We start from the raw sequence: 20,060 nt of genomic DNA on the forward strand, positions 1-20,060 counted from the left end.
TAAAATTTCAGTAAATGAAATTGGGTAATATATAAAAAGGACAGTATATCATGACCAACTGGGGCCCATCCTTTAAATGCAATGTTGGTTCAACATTCAGCTGTCAACCAATGTAATTCTCCCATCAACAGAATTAAAAAATATATATATGTATATGGTCTTCTAAATAAATGCAGAAAAAAATATTGGCACAATTTAATATTATTCATGATTTAAAAAAACCTCTCAGCAAACTAGGAATCTAAGGTAAATTACTCAGTCCATTAAAGGGAATCTAGAAAAATCCCACAGCTCAAATCATACTCAATGGTGAACGACATGTCCCCAAAGATTGGGAACAAGGCACATATGTCTGATTTCAGCACCTCTAGTCAGCACTGCTGTGGAGGTCCTAGTCAGTGCACTAAAGCAAGAAAAAGAAATCAAAGGCAAACAGACTGGAAAGGAAAATAAAACTGTGTTTACTGTCAGACATAACCATCTATGGTAGAAAATCTCAAGTTACTAAAAAGCTACTGGAACTAATAAGTTTATTTAGCAAGGTTGCAAGATATCAACAGAAATATTAAAAGACCATTATATATACAATCAATTAACAAATTAAAAGTCAAATTATAAAGCACAGTTCCACTTACAATAGCATAAAACTTATAAAATATGCAGTAATCGTGGTTTGTGGATTGAAAAGTACAAAATATTCCCAAGAGAAATTAGCAAAGCCCCAAATAAATGGCCATGTTCATGGATCAAAAAACTCAATATTGTTAAGATGTTAGTTCTCCACAAATTGATCTATAAATTCATCACAATCCCAGTCAAAATTTCTGCAACATTGGTAGGAATTAACAAACATATTCTAAAACTTACTTTTGTCTCAATGATAAGGCATACAGTATGATTTAAAAATGGATAAAAGACTTGAGCAGATTTTTCATAAATGAAGATACACAAATGTCAAGCAAGCAAGTGAAAAAATGTTTAACACTATTCATTATCAGAGAAATGCAAATTAATACCACAATTGGATACTGGTCCATATGAGAATGGCTATTATTTTTTTTAAAAAAACTGACAGTACAAAGTGATGGCAAGAATTTGGAATACTTGGAAATTTCAAAGGTTATGTGGGTGGTGGGGAAATGAAAAATGAAACAGAAACTGGATAATAGTTCTTATAAACTTTAAACTGGATAACTTTTCTTATAAAGTTAAATAGAGACCTACCATTTATGCCAAGAGCCTCACTCTTAGGTGTTCACTCAAGATAAATAAAACATGATGGGGAGAGAAGACTGACTGCAAAGGATCATGAAAAACATTTTTGGATGGTGAAATGGTTCTTTATGATGATATGATGGTAATTATGTGACTCTATACATTTGTCAATGTACACTTAACTGTATACTTGAAAGCAGCGAATTTTATTGTATATACTTTATGCCTTGACCGATTGGATTCCAATAAAGTTTCAAGGACAGAAATCAGATCAATGGTGGCCACAGGGTGAAAGTGGGGGAAGAAATTGACTACTAAGGGATTCGAGGGAATTTTTCAAGTTGGTGGAAATGTTCTATAACTCGATTGTGGGGTTCTTTACATGACTACACGTATTTATCAAAACTTACCACACTGGATATTTTAAAAAGAGTTTTAGCCCGACTTTAAAAAATGAATAAATGAATAACAAACAACTAATAAACAAATACTGGCACACAACAGAGCAATATATTGAGGTTCCCAAAAGACAGTAGAAAAATGCTCTCAGAAGTACAAGGACTCATAAAGATATACTATGCACCTGTAATAATTAAAAATAAAATAAAACTAAAAAATAACTAAAAAGAAGTACAAGAACTCAGAAAATACCCATCCACGTACTTTTCCTGAATGGAATGAAATACCTGGGCTCCTGTGATAGAACAAAGGAATGTAGGTCAAAAGACAGAATACTGGAAACACTGATTATACAGTTGCTGGTCTATTTATACAATGGTATAAATGTGGTAACAAACGTGACCACCATGAGCGTATAAATTACCTTTGTGTATTAGGAAAAAGGAACCTTCTCTCCAGCCCCCCCCTTTTTTCTGAAAGAAAAGATCTACATAGAAGGGATGGAAGGAAAGAGGGAGGCAATGACTCCATTGATTATTACAGATAAATTAATTAAACTGCGAAACATCGAGATATGTGAATGTTGAATTCTTTCCCTTCCACAAAGGGAAATAAACAATTAACCTTCTGCCATTGACACTGATCAGTTTAATAAGATTTTAAGTTAATCTTTTGAAAACGTTAGTTAAGAAATGTTCATGTGATTTATATTAAGAACACTTTGGAACATATATGACTGTAACGTACTCTTACATTCAGTTTTTATTTTATCAAAGGAGTACCTGTGGTTTAAAACGTTAAGTGCAGGGTTTCTACAAAGTCCAGAAATATGCATAATATTAATGTCATTTTACTGATTGAAGATGCCCCTGACACTATGTGTGCAACTGTTTTCAGACTTCATGGCCACCGTTAGTTCTACAACAACGGAAATGAACGGAAATGGGTCTCCCCTGCCCCAATTCCCGCTTCCTCAAGGCAGTGACCTGTTTCTGCTTGTCCTATTTACCTCCACATTGCCAAACAACATGCTCGCTTCGCTACTTCTTGAGTGTTTTTCAATTTTAGATGTTACTTGCTGACTTTCTAACACGGAAGACAGGGCTTGAGCTGCCCCAACACTCTCCACCTCCCCATTCTTCCGTGACGGACACACCAAGACGATCACTCAGATCACCATAATAAATACGCAAGAACGATTCATGGCCCAACCACGGACGTACAATAGCTACGTTTCTTTTCCGATACAGCCTTTTGTCTTCCTTCAGTCGGTGTTTATCTTGTTTTTGCATCCTCCTAGGCTTCCCTTGCGGCCAGGCTAGGTTTCCCTTTTCTCCACCTGGATGGATCTACAGTCCATCTGTTTTCTAGATTCTAACACTTTGTGGCTGTCGCATCCTCTCCTGTGCCCTCATCCATGTAGCTTTATGCAACTGTATCCCTCTCCCGTGTCCTGAGTGGTATTTCAGGAAGCGAAGGCAAACACACGGGTTCCACTGGCCGCCCTGGTAAGCAGAAGCCCGCCCAGCGCCAGTGCCCAGAGCCAGTGCCCGGCCTTGGTGGCAGGACATCTGCAGAGGAGGCCAGACCCGCAGCTCCGGGGCAAACCAGGCATCTCGACCTGTCTCCTGACACCGAGGCTCAGCTGGGCCTGGTCGCTCCCTGGTCTGCGCAGATCCCGTTTCTTTTGCAATTGGAGAAAACATTCATTTACTTTTAAAAGGAAGTTGATTTACTGGAATTGAGAAGAAGGACGAAGGCCCGCGGTCCTCACACCTACCTTCACCGCGCTGAAGCACACGGCGTGCAGCAGGGCAGCAGCCAGGACGCTCCGGGCCACGCCGTACACCGCCGAGGTTATCCCAGACACGGCTGCAACACAAACGTCAACAGTTCTTTTCTAGGCTGGCCACTTGCAAAATCAACAAACGTTGTAAGAAAGCGAAGAAATGGTTGTAGCTTTCAAATGCAAGATGCCACCTGAGGGGGCAAAGAATAAATCTAGGGGACCCGTCAAAGGCACTGGGTGACTCACAGGGCAAGAAAGGGACTAACCATTTAATTACAAATTCAAGAGGAAAACAGGAAGAAACTTTACAATGTTTTTAAGACACATACACTTATAACCACTCACACACACTCACACACACAGACTGTTTTCCTAGGGTACAGTTTGAAGGGTGCCAAACCTATTCCAAATTGCAGAGAATTCTACACTTGCTTGTTTCTTTGCTTATGTTCAACTAGGCTAGGAGGACCACTTCCAGTTTGGCTGAATGAATCCAATGCACACACATCATTACCCTTCCTGACCCAAACTGACGTCCATTAAATGCTCAGGACAAAGAACATCCAACTATCCAGCCTCTCGTCCCCTGCCCAAGGCCATTTAGTCCTTATCGGAGCTACAGCCACCCTTTACAGGAAGAGTAGAATGTAAACGACTTACCAGAACCTCCAAAAAACAGCATGTCAATTTGTTCCAAAAGATAAATGCAGAAAGTGTTGATTTGCGGGAAGAGCCCAAGGAGGGAAATTGCAGGGAAGCAATATAGAAATACTGAAAATGAACAAGCAAAATTGATGAGAAGCATGCAGTTACTGTCTGTCACCAAGGTTCCTGATGCGATGCCGCCCACTCCCTCAGGGTCACCACCCCCCCCCAGGAACACAGGGGGCAATCCTACACTCCTCTCACCCCAGGAAACTGGAGGCCGAGATGGAGGCTGTGGGTCCCCAGGAAAGGACTCAGACAGGCCCAGGACTGGGCAAAGACCTCAGCGACGGTGAGCGAGAGCAGACTGCCTTTAGTTTGAGACGGCGGACTTGGACTTGGGGGAGATGAGGGTGGGAGAAAGGAAATTGGGAAAAGTGCAGGAACGTGCAAAAACACAGGACAGGGGTTACCGGAATCCCTTCTTGCATGGGAGAGGGGGACAAACGTTGGAGCCGAGGGGGCGCCTTGCTTTGTGCTTCTCATCTCAGGCGCTTGAGTGACTAAGAGTCCAGTACATTCTCAACACTGATGGGAGACGTAGAATTAAGGCAGAGCTCAAGACTCTCACAGAGGGTCAGGCAGAGTGAGAATGAGCTAAGCAACTGCAGCGCACCGTGGGCTGAGACGCTGACTCTAAGGTGGACGGTACCACCCGGTAGAAGGAAGTGGCCCAGGCGAGGCCAGGGAGATTGCGCGACCTCCCGTCCTCGTAACAATGCAATTGCACAACTGGTAAAAACATTTGTGGGTTATAACGCAATGTTTCAGAGAAATAATTTGTTAGAGGGAGAAAAAAAAGTAGTGAAGCTGCATTTTGCAGGAACTTTCTTATCCTTCTCTCTTGCTTAGTTCTACCCAGGTTGGGTTCGCAGTGCTGTGATTCATCTGTCCTCCTTTCTGCCTGGGTAGAACGTCAATGAAGTTTGATGCTGAAAAACCTTAATAAAACTAAGGAAATTGGATTTGAAATCCGGTATGTCTAGACACTGGAACCCTGTCCTGAAACTGCACATAAACCACAGGGGCAGATGGGAGTGGGGATGACTAGGGAGTGTGTTCTAGCTATTTCTGAAAAATAGAAAACAAACTTTCCACAGTGAATTTATAGGAATGAGAGTATTTGTATGTCCCACTTTCTTTTAATGTTTGGTTAAAACAGTTGGTTAATATTATTTGGTTAAAATAGGCACCACCCTTGGCCAAAAGAGGGTAAATGTCACATGTACTCAGTTTTTCCTTCTCTTGTGTCTTTTTTCTTAAATGCTCCTTGTTATGGATTGAATTGTGCTCCCACAAAAGATGTCTTCTTTATAATATTTGGCTAAAAGCAAATGAGACACAGGCCTATGGAACTACTCAACTCTGTGTGAAAGTAAAATTTTCTGCAACGAACATGGCTATGATGATAGGACCTTTGCTTGGAGTTGGAGCCCTGTTGTGATACACACGGGGATTTTGCTGTAATGACATTTGTGGCAAGATTTCAACCATACTGTATAAAAGGAGAGCACCCGAAAGCAGGTTTTCTCACTCAAAGTAGGCAATAAAACACAACACTGGTATGCTAGACACAACGATGTAAGACAATTTCTTTTCCAGTTCTTATAAATGGAACTCAGAGATATGAAGGATATAAGAAATAAACAGAAATTTTAATTACAGAACATATAAGTCATGAGCATCGAAATGTTAATCCATAAACTTTCAAGCAAACTGAGTATTTCCTCTTCTCTTAACTTTGGGGCTCCACACCCGGTAATGATGATTTTAGGCTATGCTGTACCTTCCAATTCCAGGACAAGGGCAGAAGGAAGGTGCGGTGAGATTTTATTAGTTCGCCCTCCACAGTGCTGAGTGTGTGTGTGTGTGTGTGTGTGTGTGTGTAGAAAGAGAGAGAGAAAAAAACTACCCTGAGAATGAAGAACTACAGGGAAGCATCTGCATGTGGAATGATATTAAAAGGCAGACAAATATCCGAAGCCATTCAGCAAATCCCAGGTAGGGTGGTATTCTCTATGAGAAAGACATTAGCCCATGCAACAAAAACTAAAGTGAAAAGAATTGGAACACAATAAATAACAGCATGAGGAAAATAAAATGGTAAGAGACACCAGGAAGCCATCACTGAAGATGCTCTGGCTGTGAGTGCAGAAGTGGAATTTAACGAAATAGCAGCAACAGCAAGGGCCACGCACTAGATCTTCTCCAAAACATATCGGAGTAGGAAAGCTCTAGTCTTTAAAATAAAAGCTGTGGAGGTGGAAGGAGGGGAAGGTGGAGCTCATGTTTCTCATCCGTCAGATTGCAGTTAACATGAATGAAAAGGCAGTCAAATGCTTGTTATGTTAGCAGGGCTTTTGAAGAACTACACTTAAAATTGCTGAAATTATTCTGTCTTTTTTTCCAAAAGCAAAAAATAACAAAGTCCCTGTGGCTGTTCACAATTTTCCCTGTGAACAAACATTTTTTGTTAGCACACCGAGTGGGTCTGTAATTTTCTTTCACTTCTTCCTAACTCCTTATTTTCCTTAATAATAATTATCATCAAGGCAGAAACTTCTGGTACAGATCTTTTCATGCAAAATTCATAAATAAAAATATTATAATCTAAGCTTATTTTTTGTTAAATGTGAATAATATGAATTACTGTATTTGCAGGTTTGGGGTGCCAAGCATGTAGAATGAAAATATGGAACTAAAACATATGGAGTTGATGAGAATGCATACATTATATGTTTTCAACGTGCACTATCTGTGTATTAACTAATTGTCCTATTATGGACTACTGAGGCCAGGAAACAAGCCTTTGTATAAGACATAGAAAAGGGAGGTCTTAGTGTTCAGGGAAGGGTGGGAATGATGCAGTACCTGGTCACAGAATCGCCACTTACGAGGGTGACATTATTGAAGCTGCATTATCCTAGGTAGGGGTTTAAAGAACCCACCAAGTGCATGGACCCGGGCTACAAATAACAGCCGGTTTCATCTTGCCTGAACTTTTTCCACGCCAGGGAACTCCCTGCTTCACTAATCAACTTACTGTAGTATAGCACAGCTCTAAGCCAAACCATTTTACAGGTCTTCCTTGAAGTGAGCTGGGAATCTACCTACTACCTGCTGGGTCTAGTTATTATGAATACAACATTCTTCTCCCTTCAACCTGGCAGCCTTTTTTTTTTTTTTTTTGGTGAGACAGACTCTGGCTATGCTGCCCAGGCTGGTCTCCTGGCAGCCTTTTAATGATGTGAAGGTATCACATCTGTGTGCATCCAGCACCCAAGTGTTTCTGCTCTGGGTTGGACATCCCCAGTTCTAACCAGCATCCAGACCAGCGTAGCCCACGTGGCTATACTCCTCCGGGCACACTCTGACTTTGCTACTGCTCCTTTTGAAATAGGGCACTAAGAACTGAAGACCTCTTGGCTTTCTCACCCACAGGATAATTCCAAAGCCAGTCTCACCCAGAGGCTTTTGCTGGTTACCCAAATGGAAAGCAATAAAAATTCCAGCCCAGAGGTCACTGGTTGCTGAATGAGCACACGAAATGAATGGTAAGAAGGACTTTCACCTTACTCCTAGAAATAAAAATAAAGAAGTTTTCCTTATAATCAAAGGAAAGTCAACAAAGTGACATTCTGTATATGATCATAAAAGAAAAAGAAATTATATATTGTCCTCAATGTTTATATCTTCTTCGTTCACCTTAATTTTTCCTCCTTTTATTGCTCTATTACCTGACATTTGCTTCTTGCCTTTGAGATGTTCCTCTCCTTGCTTTAAATATGACAAAGAGCTTTTCCTTCTTTACCGCCTGCACAGTGTCCACTTGACTCGCCATCTACCACTGACTCAGGCACTCAACTCTTTCTTCCCAGGGACCGTCCTCGCTCCTTTCCTGTTCCAATTCCTCTGCCGCCTCCTCCCCCTCTGACAGGGTGATGGCGCTAAGCAGAAACCAAGGGTGGCAGCGGGTAACAGAAATATCACCAATAAGGCACTGCTCCAGGAAATACTCAGGTCCCCTGGCACCTGCCAGAGGAGGACCAGTTCCACCCAACACAGCGGGAAAGGCACAACAGCACCTTTGGCTGTTGGTAAACGAGACGGTAAACAGTGTCACATGTACTTAGTTCTTGCTTCTCTCTTGTCCTTTTTCCTACATGGTCCTTGTTATGGGTTGAATTGTGTTCCCACAAGAGATGTTGAAGTCCTAACCCCGCCCCCCATAACTGTGAATGTGGCTTTATTTGGAAATAAGGTCTTGGCAGACGAACAAGCTAAGCTGAGCGCGTTAGGGTCCACCTCGGCCCTCATCCAACATGACTGGTGTCCTTATAAAAAGGGGAAAAATTTGGACACAGAGACACACAGAGGGAAGACCGTGTGAAGCCACAGCAGAAGGACAGCCATCTACCAGCCAAGAGAGAGAGCTGGACAGGCCCTTCTTGAGAGCCTTTGGGGAGGGTGTGGCCCTGCCCACACCCTGATCTCGGACTTTGCCTCCAAGACTGTGAGACAAAAAATTCTGGTGTTTGGAGCCACCCAGTTCGGGGTAATTTGTTATGGTGGCCCTAGAAAACACATACACTCCATTTTCCTCCTAATCCTTTGTTTTCTCCTAATTTTTTCTTCTCTTCTTGCTAGTCCCTTAACATAACAGTGGCAGCCACTGTGGACTACTTAGATCCCCTGTCAGTTGAAGAAACAGAGGGTGAGGAAGTTCCACAAAGAAAAAATGACTTTGAATTGCCCTTGTTTTCCCTCATGAAGTCAGGAAAATAGTATTAGCCTCTATTGCCTCCCTCTCTTTACCATGTGTTCTGAATTTGTTTCACAGCCTTTTCCTGGTCAGTGCAAATTAGTATGTTTAACACGTTCATTCCACAGGGATTGCTATTGTTCTATTTTTCTATTTATCTTTACCCTATAAGTCATTTAGTTGGCTTGCTGGAATATTTATCAACATTTTTGCTTGTCAGTGTTGACAAGCAGACAAAAATATATCTTAGGGAGATATTTCCAGGAGGGAAAGGGAATTCCAGTTAAAAAGATAAGAATGCTCCCTCTCCAGTCCCTAATGTAACTGATTTGAAGAAAAATAAAATTAGATTGTGTGTAGCTAGTAACACATTCTAGAACAAGAGTTACTGCTAAAAGTAAAATCTCAAGCTTTTGCCAAGTACATTAAGGTCTTACTTTTTGAGCTTCAATAATATCTCACATTCTAATACCATTTGTAAGTTTGCCATGCCAAGACAACTACACTTATTCAACAGAGTTGACTTTTTTATAGTAGCAAATTAAAAAATAAATAAATAAATAAAAAGCAGGAATGAAGGAGAGACCTAAGTACAGAAAAGCAATTTGTCAATGGAATACATGTCATGCGCTTCTTCCCCCAAGTATCTTTCCACAGATCATTGGCAAAAGGTCCTTATGAAGTCTCAAGTAATTCTAAGGGCTGAGTTAAACCGTGCAAATTGACTATAGCCTTCTCTGATTTATGAATGGGAAGCATTCCAAAAGTTCCTTTGTGCATTAATCTCTTTAGTACTTAAAGCACAGTCTTATGTTCATGAGTTCATCCGCTCAATGTCTGTTTATTTAGTGCCTGCAGATACCAGACACCGGGAGGAGTCAGTGGAGAGAAAGCAGGCGGGTCTTTGCCTTGCCTGCACTGCAGATAAGCTGGTGAGGGAGACAGACATTGATCAGATATCACAAACATAAGCAGGCTGCTATGAAATGTGTTAAGGGCTATGAAAATTATGGGTTGCTAAAGGGTGGAAGATGGGACCAAACTTAGGGAAACGAGGTGTTGTTAGCTAGCGTGGTTTAGGGTGGGAGGGCAGTGGAACAGCTTCCGAGCAGAAGGAACACACATGTGGGCAGGAGATGAGAAGAGGCCACAGGTCCTCGTGACCTATGAGAGGTGGCACTCCACCAGCACTAACCACGTGCATGACTTGGGGAAAATATGGCCATGAAGTACCCAAGATGGAGTGTGGGGTGTGGAGAGAGAAAAGGCAACACTTTGGTGTAGAGAAATGTTTCTAGAACATCTTCCAAAATCCTTTTATGCTCTCTCCACCTCTCATCCCAGGTCCCTGTGTGCCCTTGAGCTCTGGACTCCAGCACTGCTGTTTGCAAAAAGACGACAACAGCCAAGATGGCACTCCACAGTGTCTGCAGTTATGACCGGACATGTCTGTCCACTCAAACTGACTCTCTCATTGCAACTGGCTGAAGGGGGAAGATGGCTGAGCGAAGTTATAAGAAGGTGAAAATGGCTGAAGGTCTTTCTTGTTGTAGGTGTGTGTGCGCCAACCAACAGAGCGTCAGATGGGATTTAAGAAAAAAAAACGAAAGTGAAAAATATCAGGAAGGGTAGAAACAAATATTCTCGAGCACTGACTGGGAGTCTAATCATGGGATCTGTTCCTATTTTTTTTTTTTTCCCAACCTGTTTCTCTTTCCTCACTGAACTCAGAGATTCTCTGAAACGTGGTGCCTAACATTTCAGCATGAAGAAGCTACTCAGCTCCTCACATGATGCGACCGGAAGGGAAGCGCTGAGGATGCGTGGAAAGCGGGCTTGCGGTGGGTTGGGTGTGGGGGGAATGAACAGTTTGCTCCCAACACAGCAGGAAGAGAAATGGGGAGATGGTAGTTGGGAAGGAGGCCAGAGGGTAGAATGCCTACCAGAGTGTTCACCTATCAGGAGCCCAAAGAAAGCTTACACCACATCTGGGCACCCTCCCCAGCTCCACTGGAGAGATTGGAGGAGCTGTCGCATGGGGTGTGGAAAGGATATGGGGTCTATGGCTTTGACAGTCTCCTCTTGAGTAAGATTTCCAGCTGGCAAGGGAGACATGCAGGAGTGGTGTCTTTGGTTGCTGCCCTTTATCAACTCAGATGGTCGATGTGATCACAGCCAATTACAAGTCAGCAGGTGTGTAAACCCCTTGATGTCTTTGCAAGAATTCTCTGAGCAGCTGCAGCCAATACTGGGGCAGCCTCTGTGCAGAATAATGACACTAACAGCTAATGCCTGGTGCCAGGAACCTTCTATATGTTCAAGGACACTAACTCATTTAAAACTTGCAACAACTTCTGAGATGGGGCATATTTTTGTCCCCATAGCACAGCTGAATTTTGCCTGAGGTCACACATCTAAGTGAAGTGGCAAAGTTGGAATTCAAACAGCCAGCCGTCTAGCTCCAGAGCCAGGCCTCTAAACTATTATGATATGCAGGTGACTTGTTTAAACAGAGCATTTGACATCAAATGCAGACCTTAAGGCAAGCAAAGGGCACTAGTAGAAGAGTGGGTGACCGGAGAACCCAGGACTCCACCTGGGCTGAGGGTCATGCCTGTTCATGCTGCCACCTGGGCGACAAAACCACCCCAGCAGGTGCCACAGCAACCATTCTTCAGATACCACAGTGCTGTGACCCCTTGGTCATGGTTATAAAAATGCTTTAAATTAATTCCATTACTGAATGCTTTGGGGCTCGGGCTCCCAGACAGTCTTCTATAGAAGCACAAGCCAAAAGGGAAATGCACATCTCTTCGTCCAGTAATCAAGTAAGGTGCCTTCTCCCGTTAGGATCCAGAAGATAAAGGGAGACATACCCTTCCCCCCATTTTTCCCCACAACCCCAAAGTTAACTCACCTATTAAGTAGTCCCTAGCTGACTGCAGGGACACAGGAGAGAAGAGCTTCAGGCCATACACAACGTAACTGGGAGGGTGCCTGGCTTTGGCCCCTGTATCAAGAAGCAAAATAAGGCCACACAGCACACAAAAATAGATTGGTCTGCTATATGTTATGATTTGGTTGTGTCCCTAGAAAACAAACACAATTTCTGAATGGTACCTTTTGTTTTGATTAAATGTCAAAAGCCTCACAGTCAGTAATTTACACCATATCGTACAACTTACACCATATAACACATTCTCTCCCCTCCCCTACCACAATTCATTCACACAAAATACCAGAGAGAAAAAGAAAAAAAAAAAAAAAAAGGCCTGATGCTTATTGTGTTAAATCAGAATGAGAATATCAAAAAGAATGTTAGGCTTCTCAATCTCAACAAGATTTACCTAAAAATGTAATTACCCTCCTTGGAGAAAATCTAGATCTAATTCAATGCTTTCCCCAACAGTGCAACTTCCATTCATTTTGTTCATTTCAAGTGCAAAACTAATTTAAACCATTATTTGCTCTACACTTGGGCTCCACTAGTAATAAGAAATAGAATTATAAGCTGTGGGCTTCAATTTCCTAGTGTCTCAAAAAGCAAGACAATACCGGTGCAAACTTATACCAGCAGAGATTGCATAAAATGTCTTAGTATAGCACAGTGGAATGATTCAATTTAAAAAACTTGTTATTTACACTACGTATACAGCACATTCCTCTGAGGGGTACCAAATATTTAGCAGACTTCATTTTAGCACTCCAAATATTGTTATGAGGAGAAGGAGAAACACTTTTTATTCTTCCTGGATAGAAAAATTAAGAAAAAGCTACAACATCAACTTTCCAGGGCAAAAACCAACACAGAGTTTACATCTCACAAATCAATGCACAATTCATAAGATTCAAAAAAACCAACAAAAATGAATTAGGGGGGAAAATATCCTTTGCAATTCATGAACTACCTTGAGCGTAAAAAGTAAAAATTAAGGTGCTATGGTTTCAGATATGGATATTTAAAGTCACTGCCTTGAACATACTACATTTAGAAACGCAATTTAAGTTGTCACTGCTTCTATAATAGAAATGGCCCTATTCTGAGACTATCTTTTAACAGGCAGGAAAACACAGTCTGTCCACGGAGGCTGGCTATGTTGGGCCCCAGAGTCCAGGCTAAGCCTTGAAGGATATTTGCGCCCTTATGAAATTTTCTTTTGAATCCAACTAGGTCATAGATTAATGGGTATGGGAATACTTTATTTGCATTTAAAAAAAAATGAAACTAAAGCCTAAGGTAAACCTAAACGCATTTCTCATCAAGTGAATCGCAAAATAAATTTGTTGTTATAAATAGCTATGCAGTGTACAAACATCCATGCAGACGAGACATTTCCTCAAACTGACACTGTTTAGGAAATATAATTAAATAGCTACCTTCCCCTTGCTCTGATTTTTCCTTCATTATCTAGGAATTAAAAGTCTTTGGCTTTCAACAAGTCTAAGATATCATGCTGGATCAAACCGTATCGGGCAGGAGAATGCTTTCTTTGTGTTTGCAGTTTGTGAAACGAAGCTTAAGGCACACTTACAGAGAGCCTGCCCTCTTCGCCACGTTCCTGCTTCACCCCATTTTCCCATTTTATGTTTAGGGTCCCCAAACCATTCTAAGCGTACTGCTAACACATGGGACATAGGTCACTTCTATTTGCCTCGATTCCTGAGATCACCTACTAACAAAATGCCTTGCTCTCCAGTTCCTACTTTCACATATGAATCAATCATCAAAATCCTCAAGGACTGATTTTCAAATGTTTTTCAATAAACTCCGCACAATCCACCAGATGAAGTCTGATCATAATCTCTCAAAAACTCATTTGACTCGGTTATTCCTCACCTGTTTTTAATTTTCAAACACACTTGGGGAGCACCAGCGGAACGCAGGCGTGGAGCGTCTTGCCAGGCCACCAAACAGGAGCAGATTTATGTGCGCATTTGCGTTTTCCATCAGCCCTGCGTCCGCATAACCACATCACGTGCTGGTCTCGGGGCAGGGGAAGAGCACGCTGAGAATCTACCAACTCCAGGAGCCGCAGCTGGGGAGAGCAGTGGCACCTGTGGCTAATGACGGGCCCATCCTGATTAGCCTCTTAGGGAAAGAGTGGGATGGGCAAACGCTTTCAACATTGGGTTGTGATTCTTAAGGGGAAAATGTCTTAGAAAGAAGACGGGGTGTCACAGGGAATCTCAGAGGGCCCAGGGCTGGAGCGCAGCTGGGCCCCAGAGGAGACCGAACGGGGGCTGTCCAGGGGCTTCGCTGCCTGTGCCAGCTCCAGGCATCACCCCACGGGGCAAAGGAGAGCCCCTCACACCCACTGAGTTTGCACATTTTCGTCACTGCCGCAGGCAGAGGTCCCGCTACTCTTTCTGATGACTGATGTAAAAACAACGTCAGCGACAACAGGTCACGTTTACCTGGCCTCTCCCGCATCCCAGGCCCTCGCTGCCCTGCTAGTCACACGCATTCGCGTGGCTGATCCTCAGAACACCCTGAGAAGCGCACACTATGCTCATCTGGAAAAGCGTAAACTGAGGCACAAGGATGGAGAAGTTGCCCCAGGCCTCACAGACAGAGAACGGTGGCAAGGTAAGGATCGGGGACCCCCGGCTGCCTGACTCCCCACAGCCACCAGGGGATGAACGCATCTGACGCTGGATCCCTCAGGCCCAAGGACTCGGCGTGACTCGACGAAATTTCATTCATAATCGTCACTCTTTAAACACAGAATAGGAGCGTTACTGATGTGAAGCAAACCAAGAGAGCTGGGAAAGCATTCATTGTAACTCTGGGGTGTCGGCTTTTCCCAAAAGGACTCTGGGCGGAGCAAAGGGCCGCTTACCTGCAGGGGGTGTAGAAAAACCACACCTGCGCTGCCCAGCCCCCCCCCCCCCCCCCCGGGTGCTGTGACAGGATGATCACCCACACCGAACTCTCACCGCTGCAATAGGGGTTCGCTGTGTTTTACGGTTTACACCAAGACATCACGGTGGTGTAGGTGAGTTTATTTAAACATCATTTCTTTGTGGCGACTGATGACTTCTTTTGTACGCTGGATTTAGCAGTTCACCTGTCCATTTAGAGTCAGCCTACATGTTTGCAACTATGCACTTCGGTGGCCCTCGTATGTGGAGCAAACACGAGGGCGCTGGGCATGGGCACCCGCCACCCCAGACAGCAGGTAATCTGTGACCCACACTTTGTGGACACAGAAGAACCCAAAATAGTTTAGAGAAAACACTAGAGAAGATAAGTCTCAACCGAAGGGTCAAATAATTCTCAACTGGTTACTACTCAGATGCTATTTCAGTTTAAATATGGTAGAAATTTAACAGGCTACTTTAAAAATTGAAAAGATACAGGCAAGTAAGAGTCCTTAAGCTTAGTTTATCATTTAATTCTGCAGAACAATCTATGTTAGGACCAACTTCCCAACTTTCAGGTCTGTGAACCTTGACTAATGCAAAACGGCAGATGCAGCTGCCCAACGCAGGGGCCAGCAAAGTGGGCGTCAAAGTGCTCACTAAGCGCCGTCCAGAACATTCCATTCTGCTACCTCCTGGTTCAAGCTATTTCCCCACTTCCTCAGCATCTCCCTCAAAGGCAGTGAAAGGCATCAGAAAGGGTGGTGACCTATGTTCTGCCCTTCATTAATGACAGAAATTTAGGATATGAGAATTAAAAGAGGGCAATTTGGAATGGCTCCTGCTTTCGACTACTTTTTTGAGCAAAGTAAATATACAAATATTATTTGACTTTGACTTTTAATCGAGATCCAATAAATTGACATTATTCCTAGGATTAAGGATTGAGACATTATTTCATCTTATTCAAAATCCTTCCTCTGACAAACACTACCTTAGCCAGATGATCAAGGTCAACATCCACAGTGGTAAGTCACAGTGATAATTTGTACCCTTGACATGATGTGATCGTGATCAACATGACACTGCACCTCTGTGATATTCCTCCTAAAAATCCATAATCCCTGTCCAGTCATGAGAGAAACATCAGACAAATCCCAGCTGAGGGACAGTCTGCAAAATACCTGACCAGTCCTCCTCAAAACTGTCCAGGTCCTCAAAAACTACTATGACTGCTACTATATTACCAGCATCTGATCCTCAGATTTCTTCCAGTAACCACCCCAAGCCTCAGTTTTTTTGAGCTTTCCCAGACCTGTTTCCTTTTAGAATCAGACTAATTATTTTCAGACCTAAGGAAAATCTGAGAAATTGCTACAGCCAAGAGGAATCCAAGGAGACAGGATAGTTGAATGTAATACAGTATCCTAGATGGAATCCTCAAGCAGAAAGAGGACATTACTAAAGATTAAGGAAATCTGAGTAAAATGTGTACTTTAGTTAATAATAATGTAACAATATTGGTCCATTAATTATGACAAATGTACCACATTGTGACTAATGTAAGAGGTTGATATAGGAGAACTGGGTATGGGAGTTCTCTGTACTACCTTCCCAATTTTTCTGTAAATCTAAAACCATTCTAAAATAAAAAGTTTATTTATAAAAATCATTTGCAATGATTTCTATGTAACCTGAATTGGATACCAGATGTCTTCGTTGAATTAACAGCAACTGTAATGGGCTAGAACACATGACAAGTTGCAGCCCAAGCTCTTTAGAGTTTGCACTGTCAGCAAGGAGTCAAGACAAACATGCAGAGCGGAAGGAAACACTTACAGAGGACTTGGCATGCTCTGGAACATGCCCTGGACACATTACAAAAATTGCCCGATGCACTCTACTAAACCCAACTGAGGTTGTTATGATTATCCATATTTTGCAAACATACAAAAACACTACTAACATTTGCTAGGTGCTTTAGGGTCAGATACTATGCCAAACACTCAGAGGAATTACCTTGTTTCAATCCCTTATAATCCTGTTTTATTATTCTTCTTTTGCAGAAAAATCTAAGATTCAAAGAAGTAGGTTTCCTGAGACCCCACAGCTTGTACATGGTAAGGCTGGATTCTACATGCTTCTGGTTACCCCACTGTTTCTCAATGTGTGATCTGAGATCACCCCCACCAGGATCACCCTGGGATGTACATAAATGCAGATTCCCGGGTGCTGCCCCAGCTGGGGGGGGGGGGAATTGGCTCAGACTCTGGCTTGTAGAGGTGATCCCCATGCACGCTGCTTCAGTCATTGCTACCGCTCAGAAATTCTACTGAATTTTGCTTTCTGGGTTATCATGATTGGTTACTGTTATAAGCATATTAATATCCTCATCCCCCGTTACTATATTGCTAGTCTCCGATCCTCAGATTGCTTCCAGTATTCACTCCAACACCTAAACTTTCTAAGCTCTCTCAGAGCTGTTTTCTTTTCTTTTATTCTTATTTACTTATTTATTTTTTAATGGGGCAGGGTCTCACGCTGTCGCCCAGGCTGGAGTACAGTGGCACGATCATAGGTCACTGTAACCTTAAACTCCTGGCCTCAAGCAATCCTCCCACCTCGGCCTCCCAGAGTGCTGGGACTACAGGCATGAGCCACCGCGCCCGGCCTCATTCATGTTTAATATGCAAACAGAATATTGAAAGGCCGGGCACGGTGGCTCACGCCTGTATCCTCGCACTCTGGGAGGCCGAGGCGGGAGGATCGTTTGAGCTCAGGAATTCGAAACCAGCCTGAGCAAGAGCAAGACCCTGTCTCTACTAAAAATAGAAAGAAATTATATGGACATCTAAAAATATATATAGAAAAATTAGCTGGGCATGGTGGCACATGTCTGTAGTCCCAGCTACTCGGGAGGCTGAGGCAGGAGGATCACTTGAGCCCAGGAGTTTGAGGTTGCTGTGGGCTAGGCTGACGCCATGGCACTCTAGCCTGGGCAACAGAGTCAGAGACTGTCTCCAAAAAAAAAAAAAAAAAAAAAAAAAATGAGAGAATATTGAAAGAACACAACTTAAGGTGTTTTTATGAAACAACTTTGACAACTCTACCCATTTATACTACCTGTGTTCTTTTACAATCAGACCAATTTCTTTTAGGCCCAGGGGCTACTGCACCATATCTATTACATTATTAATTCTGTATTTAAAACTCAAATATACCAAGTGTTATGCAAAAAAAAAAATTATTTTCATTTTGCTCTCTTCTGGTGTTAACAACTTGCTCAAAATTTGCCACCTGTGCTCCTGGAAACAAGCAGAAAGGAAAAAATAAGTCAATCCCTCTAAGAGCAAGAATTGGCTGAATTTATTAGTTAACCACCTCCTGACAAAAGCACAAAGTGGCGTGGTTTGAAACGCAGTCTGGTTCATTCGACAGCCCCTTGAGAAGGAAAACGAGCCAGGACTGGAGACAGCAGCAGCCTGAGATCTGTCTCTGTGCCCCAAACCTTTGGTCACTCTCTTGACCATCTCCTCTCTGAAGTTTTTCCGTCTATACACGGGAGATAATAAATCTGCCTTCTAAATACCCACATGGCGTGGCCAGATTGCAGCAGGAAATATTTTATAGCTACCACATTTTGTTTCTTCATTAGCACTACTGGAGAAACACCAACTCAAATTAGAGACTAATCTACTTAGAAATCTGTGTAAGCAAATTAATTACTGTAATAAACATGGTTAGATGTCTAGGTTTACTACGACGGTAAGAAAAGTAATGTCTCGCTGTGACGGGCTTGCTCAGATAAAGGGACAGCAGCTTGATCCATTCCTCCAGGAACTAGACAATGTGACTCCAGCCTAGAGCAGAGCAGCACGGGGGCCATGGGAACGGGCATCACAAAGCCACAAGGATCACGCAGCCACACTTGCCATCCGCCTGTGCTAGCGTGTTCTGCATTATTTCTGAAGTGACATGCAGGAAAGGAACGTTTAATAGCATAGACCACCCCTCCCCTGAGTCACCCAGAAAAACAGTGACGCTGAAGTGTAGGAACAAGCAAGGAAGGTTTCCGGAAGCAGGAGGGTGGTGCCGTGGCATCTAGGGTGGGCTTGAATAAAACGCTTCAAAGCTGCACAGCTCTGCCCCCACCGCCTAACCCAGATTTCTGGTGATGATCATAACAATACATCTCCATACCCTCATTATGCTGCTTCTACTTATCTTGACATTCAGACTCCAGGATAAAAGAAGATGTATTACATGTAAACCAATTATGGGGAACAGAGGAATTTAACAAGAGAGCAATGTGTGCCATGTGATCGTCCAATTATAAGCTTTTCTTAATTACTGGGAGCGAAACAGGAGCTATCAGAGATTTAAAATCAGTCCTAAATCCTGAATATGAGTTTTTTAAAAGCACAATAGAGGGACGATCAACCTTTCTTTCACTGGAAGAGTTTTCCAGGGACCCGTAGGAGCTTGCCACAACCCAGGAAAGGTTGCTAAGACAGCTGGGGAGTCTACTCGGGCCAGAGTACCTGCAGGGCTGTGCCTGTCTCCCAGAACCCTGTACACCGCCCCAAACAAGGGGAGGGGGCAGCAGGCTCAGACAAAACCATGTGCCTGTGTTTCAGAGCTCACAGAAAAATGCCAGAGCACCAACAAACATATCAGTATTGGTAAGCCCAGAGTCCCAGTTACGAATTGGCCCAAAGTTATGGGGATGAAAGGTAACGATACACTTGAAAATGTGGACTAGGAAGAGATCAGCTTCGTGTGAAAAGAACAATAATTCAGGGAAATGCAATTTCAAACCACAATGAGACATCACCTTACACCTGTTAAAAGGTCTTTGATGGGCTGGGCGCAGTCGCTCACACCCATAATCCTAGCACTTTGGGAGGCCTACGTAGGAGGATTGCTGGAGGCCAGGAGTTCGAGACCAACCCGAGCCAGAGCGAGACCCCGCCCCCATCTCTAGAGGAAATAGCAAAATTCTCTGGGAGTGGTGGCACGCGCCTGTAGTCCCGGCTACTTGGGGAGGCTGAGGCAGGAGGATCTTTTGAGCCCAGGAGTTTGAGGTTGCTGTGAGCTGTGATGCAGAGAATCATTGCACTCTAGCCGGGGTGATAGAGTGAGACTCTGTCTCAAAAAAGAAAAAAAGTCTTTTAACAAAAAGACAAAAGATAACAGTGTTGGTGCGAATGTGGAGAAAAGGGAACCCTTGTACACTGCTGATAGGAATGTAAATTGGTACAATCATTACAGCAAACAGTATGGAGGTTTCTCAAAATAATTAAAAATCCAACTACCATAGGACCCAGC

The 20,060-nt window shown here is 43.0% G+C and overlaps 1 protein-coding gene across 1 annotated transcript in view; it reads right to left on the reverse strand.

Moving 5' to 3' along the window:
• PCNX2 (pecanex 2) overlaps positions 1-20,060 on the reverse strand; it is a 218,865-nt gene that overhangs the window by 140,479 nt on the left and 58,326 nt on the right. The window contains exons 13-15 of the mRNA XM_069484552.1: positions 11,788-11,959; positions 4,064-4,174; positions 3,395-3,486 (exon numbers count right to left, since the gene is read on the reverse strand). Of these exons, the coding sequence (XP_069340653.1) occupies positions 3,395-3,486; positions 4,064-4,174; positions 11,788-11,959 (375 nt within the window). The remainder of the gene's footprint in view (positions 1-3,394; positions 3,487-4,063; positions 4,175-11,787; positions 11,960-20,060) is intronic.

The sequence above is a fragment of the Eulemur rufifrons genome, chromosome 11 (genome assembly GCF_041146395.1).
Source record: "Eulemur rufifrons isolate Redbay chromosome 11, OSU_ERuf_1, whole genome shotgun sequence".
Taxonomy (NCBI): domain Eukaryota; kingdom Metazoa; phylum Chordata; class Mammalia; order Primates; family Lemuridae; genus Eulemur; species Eulemur rufifrons.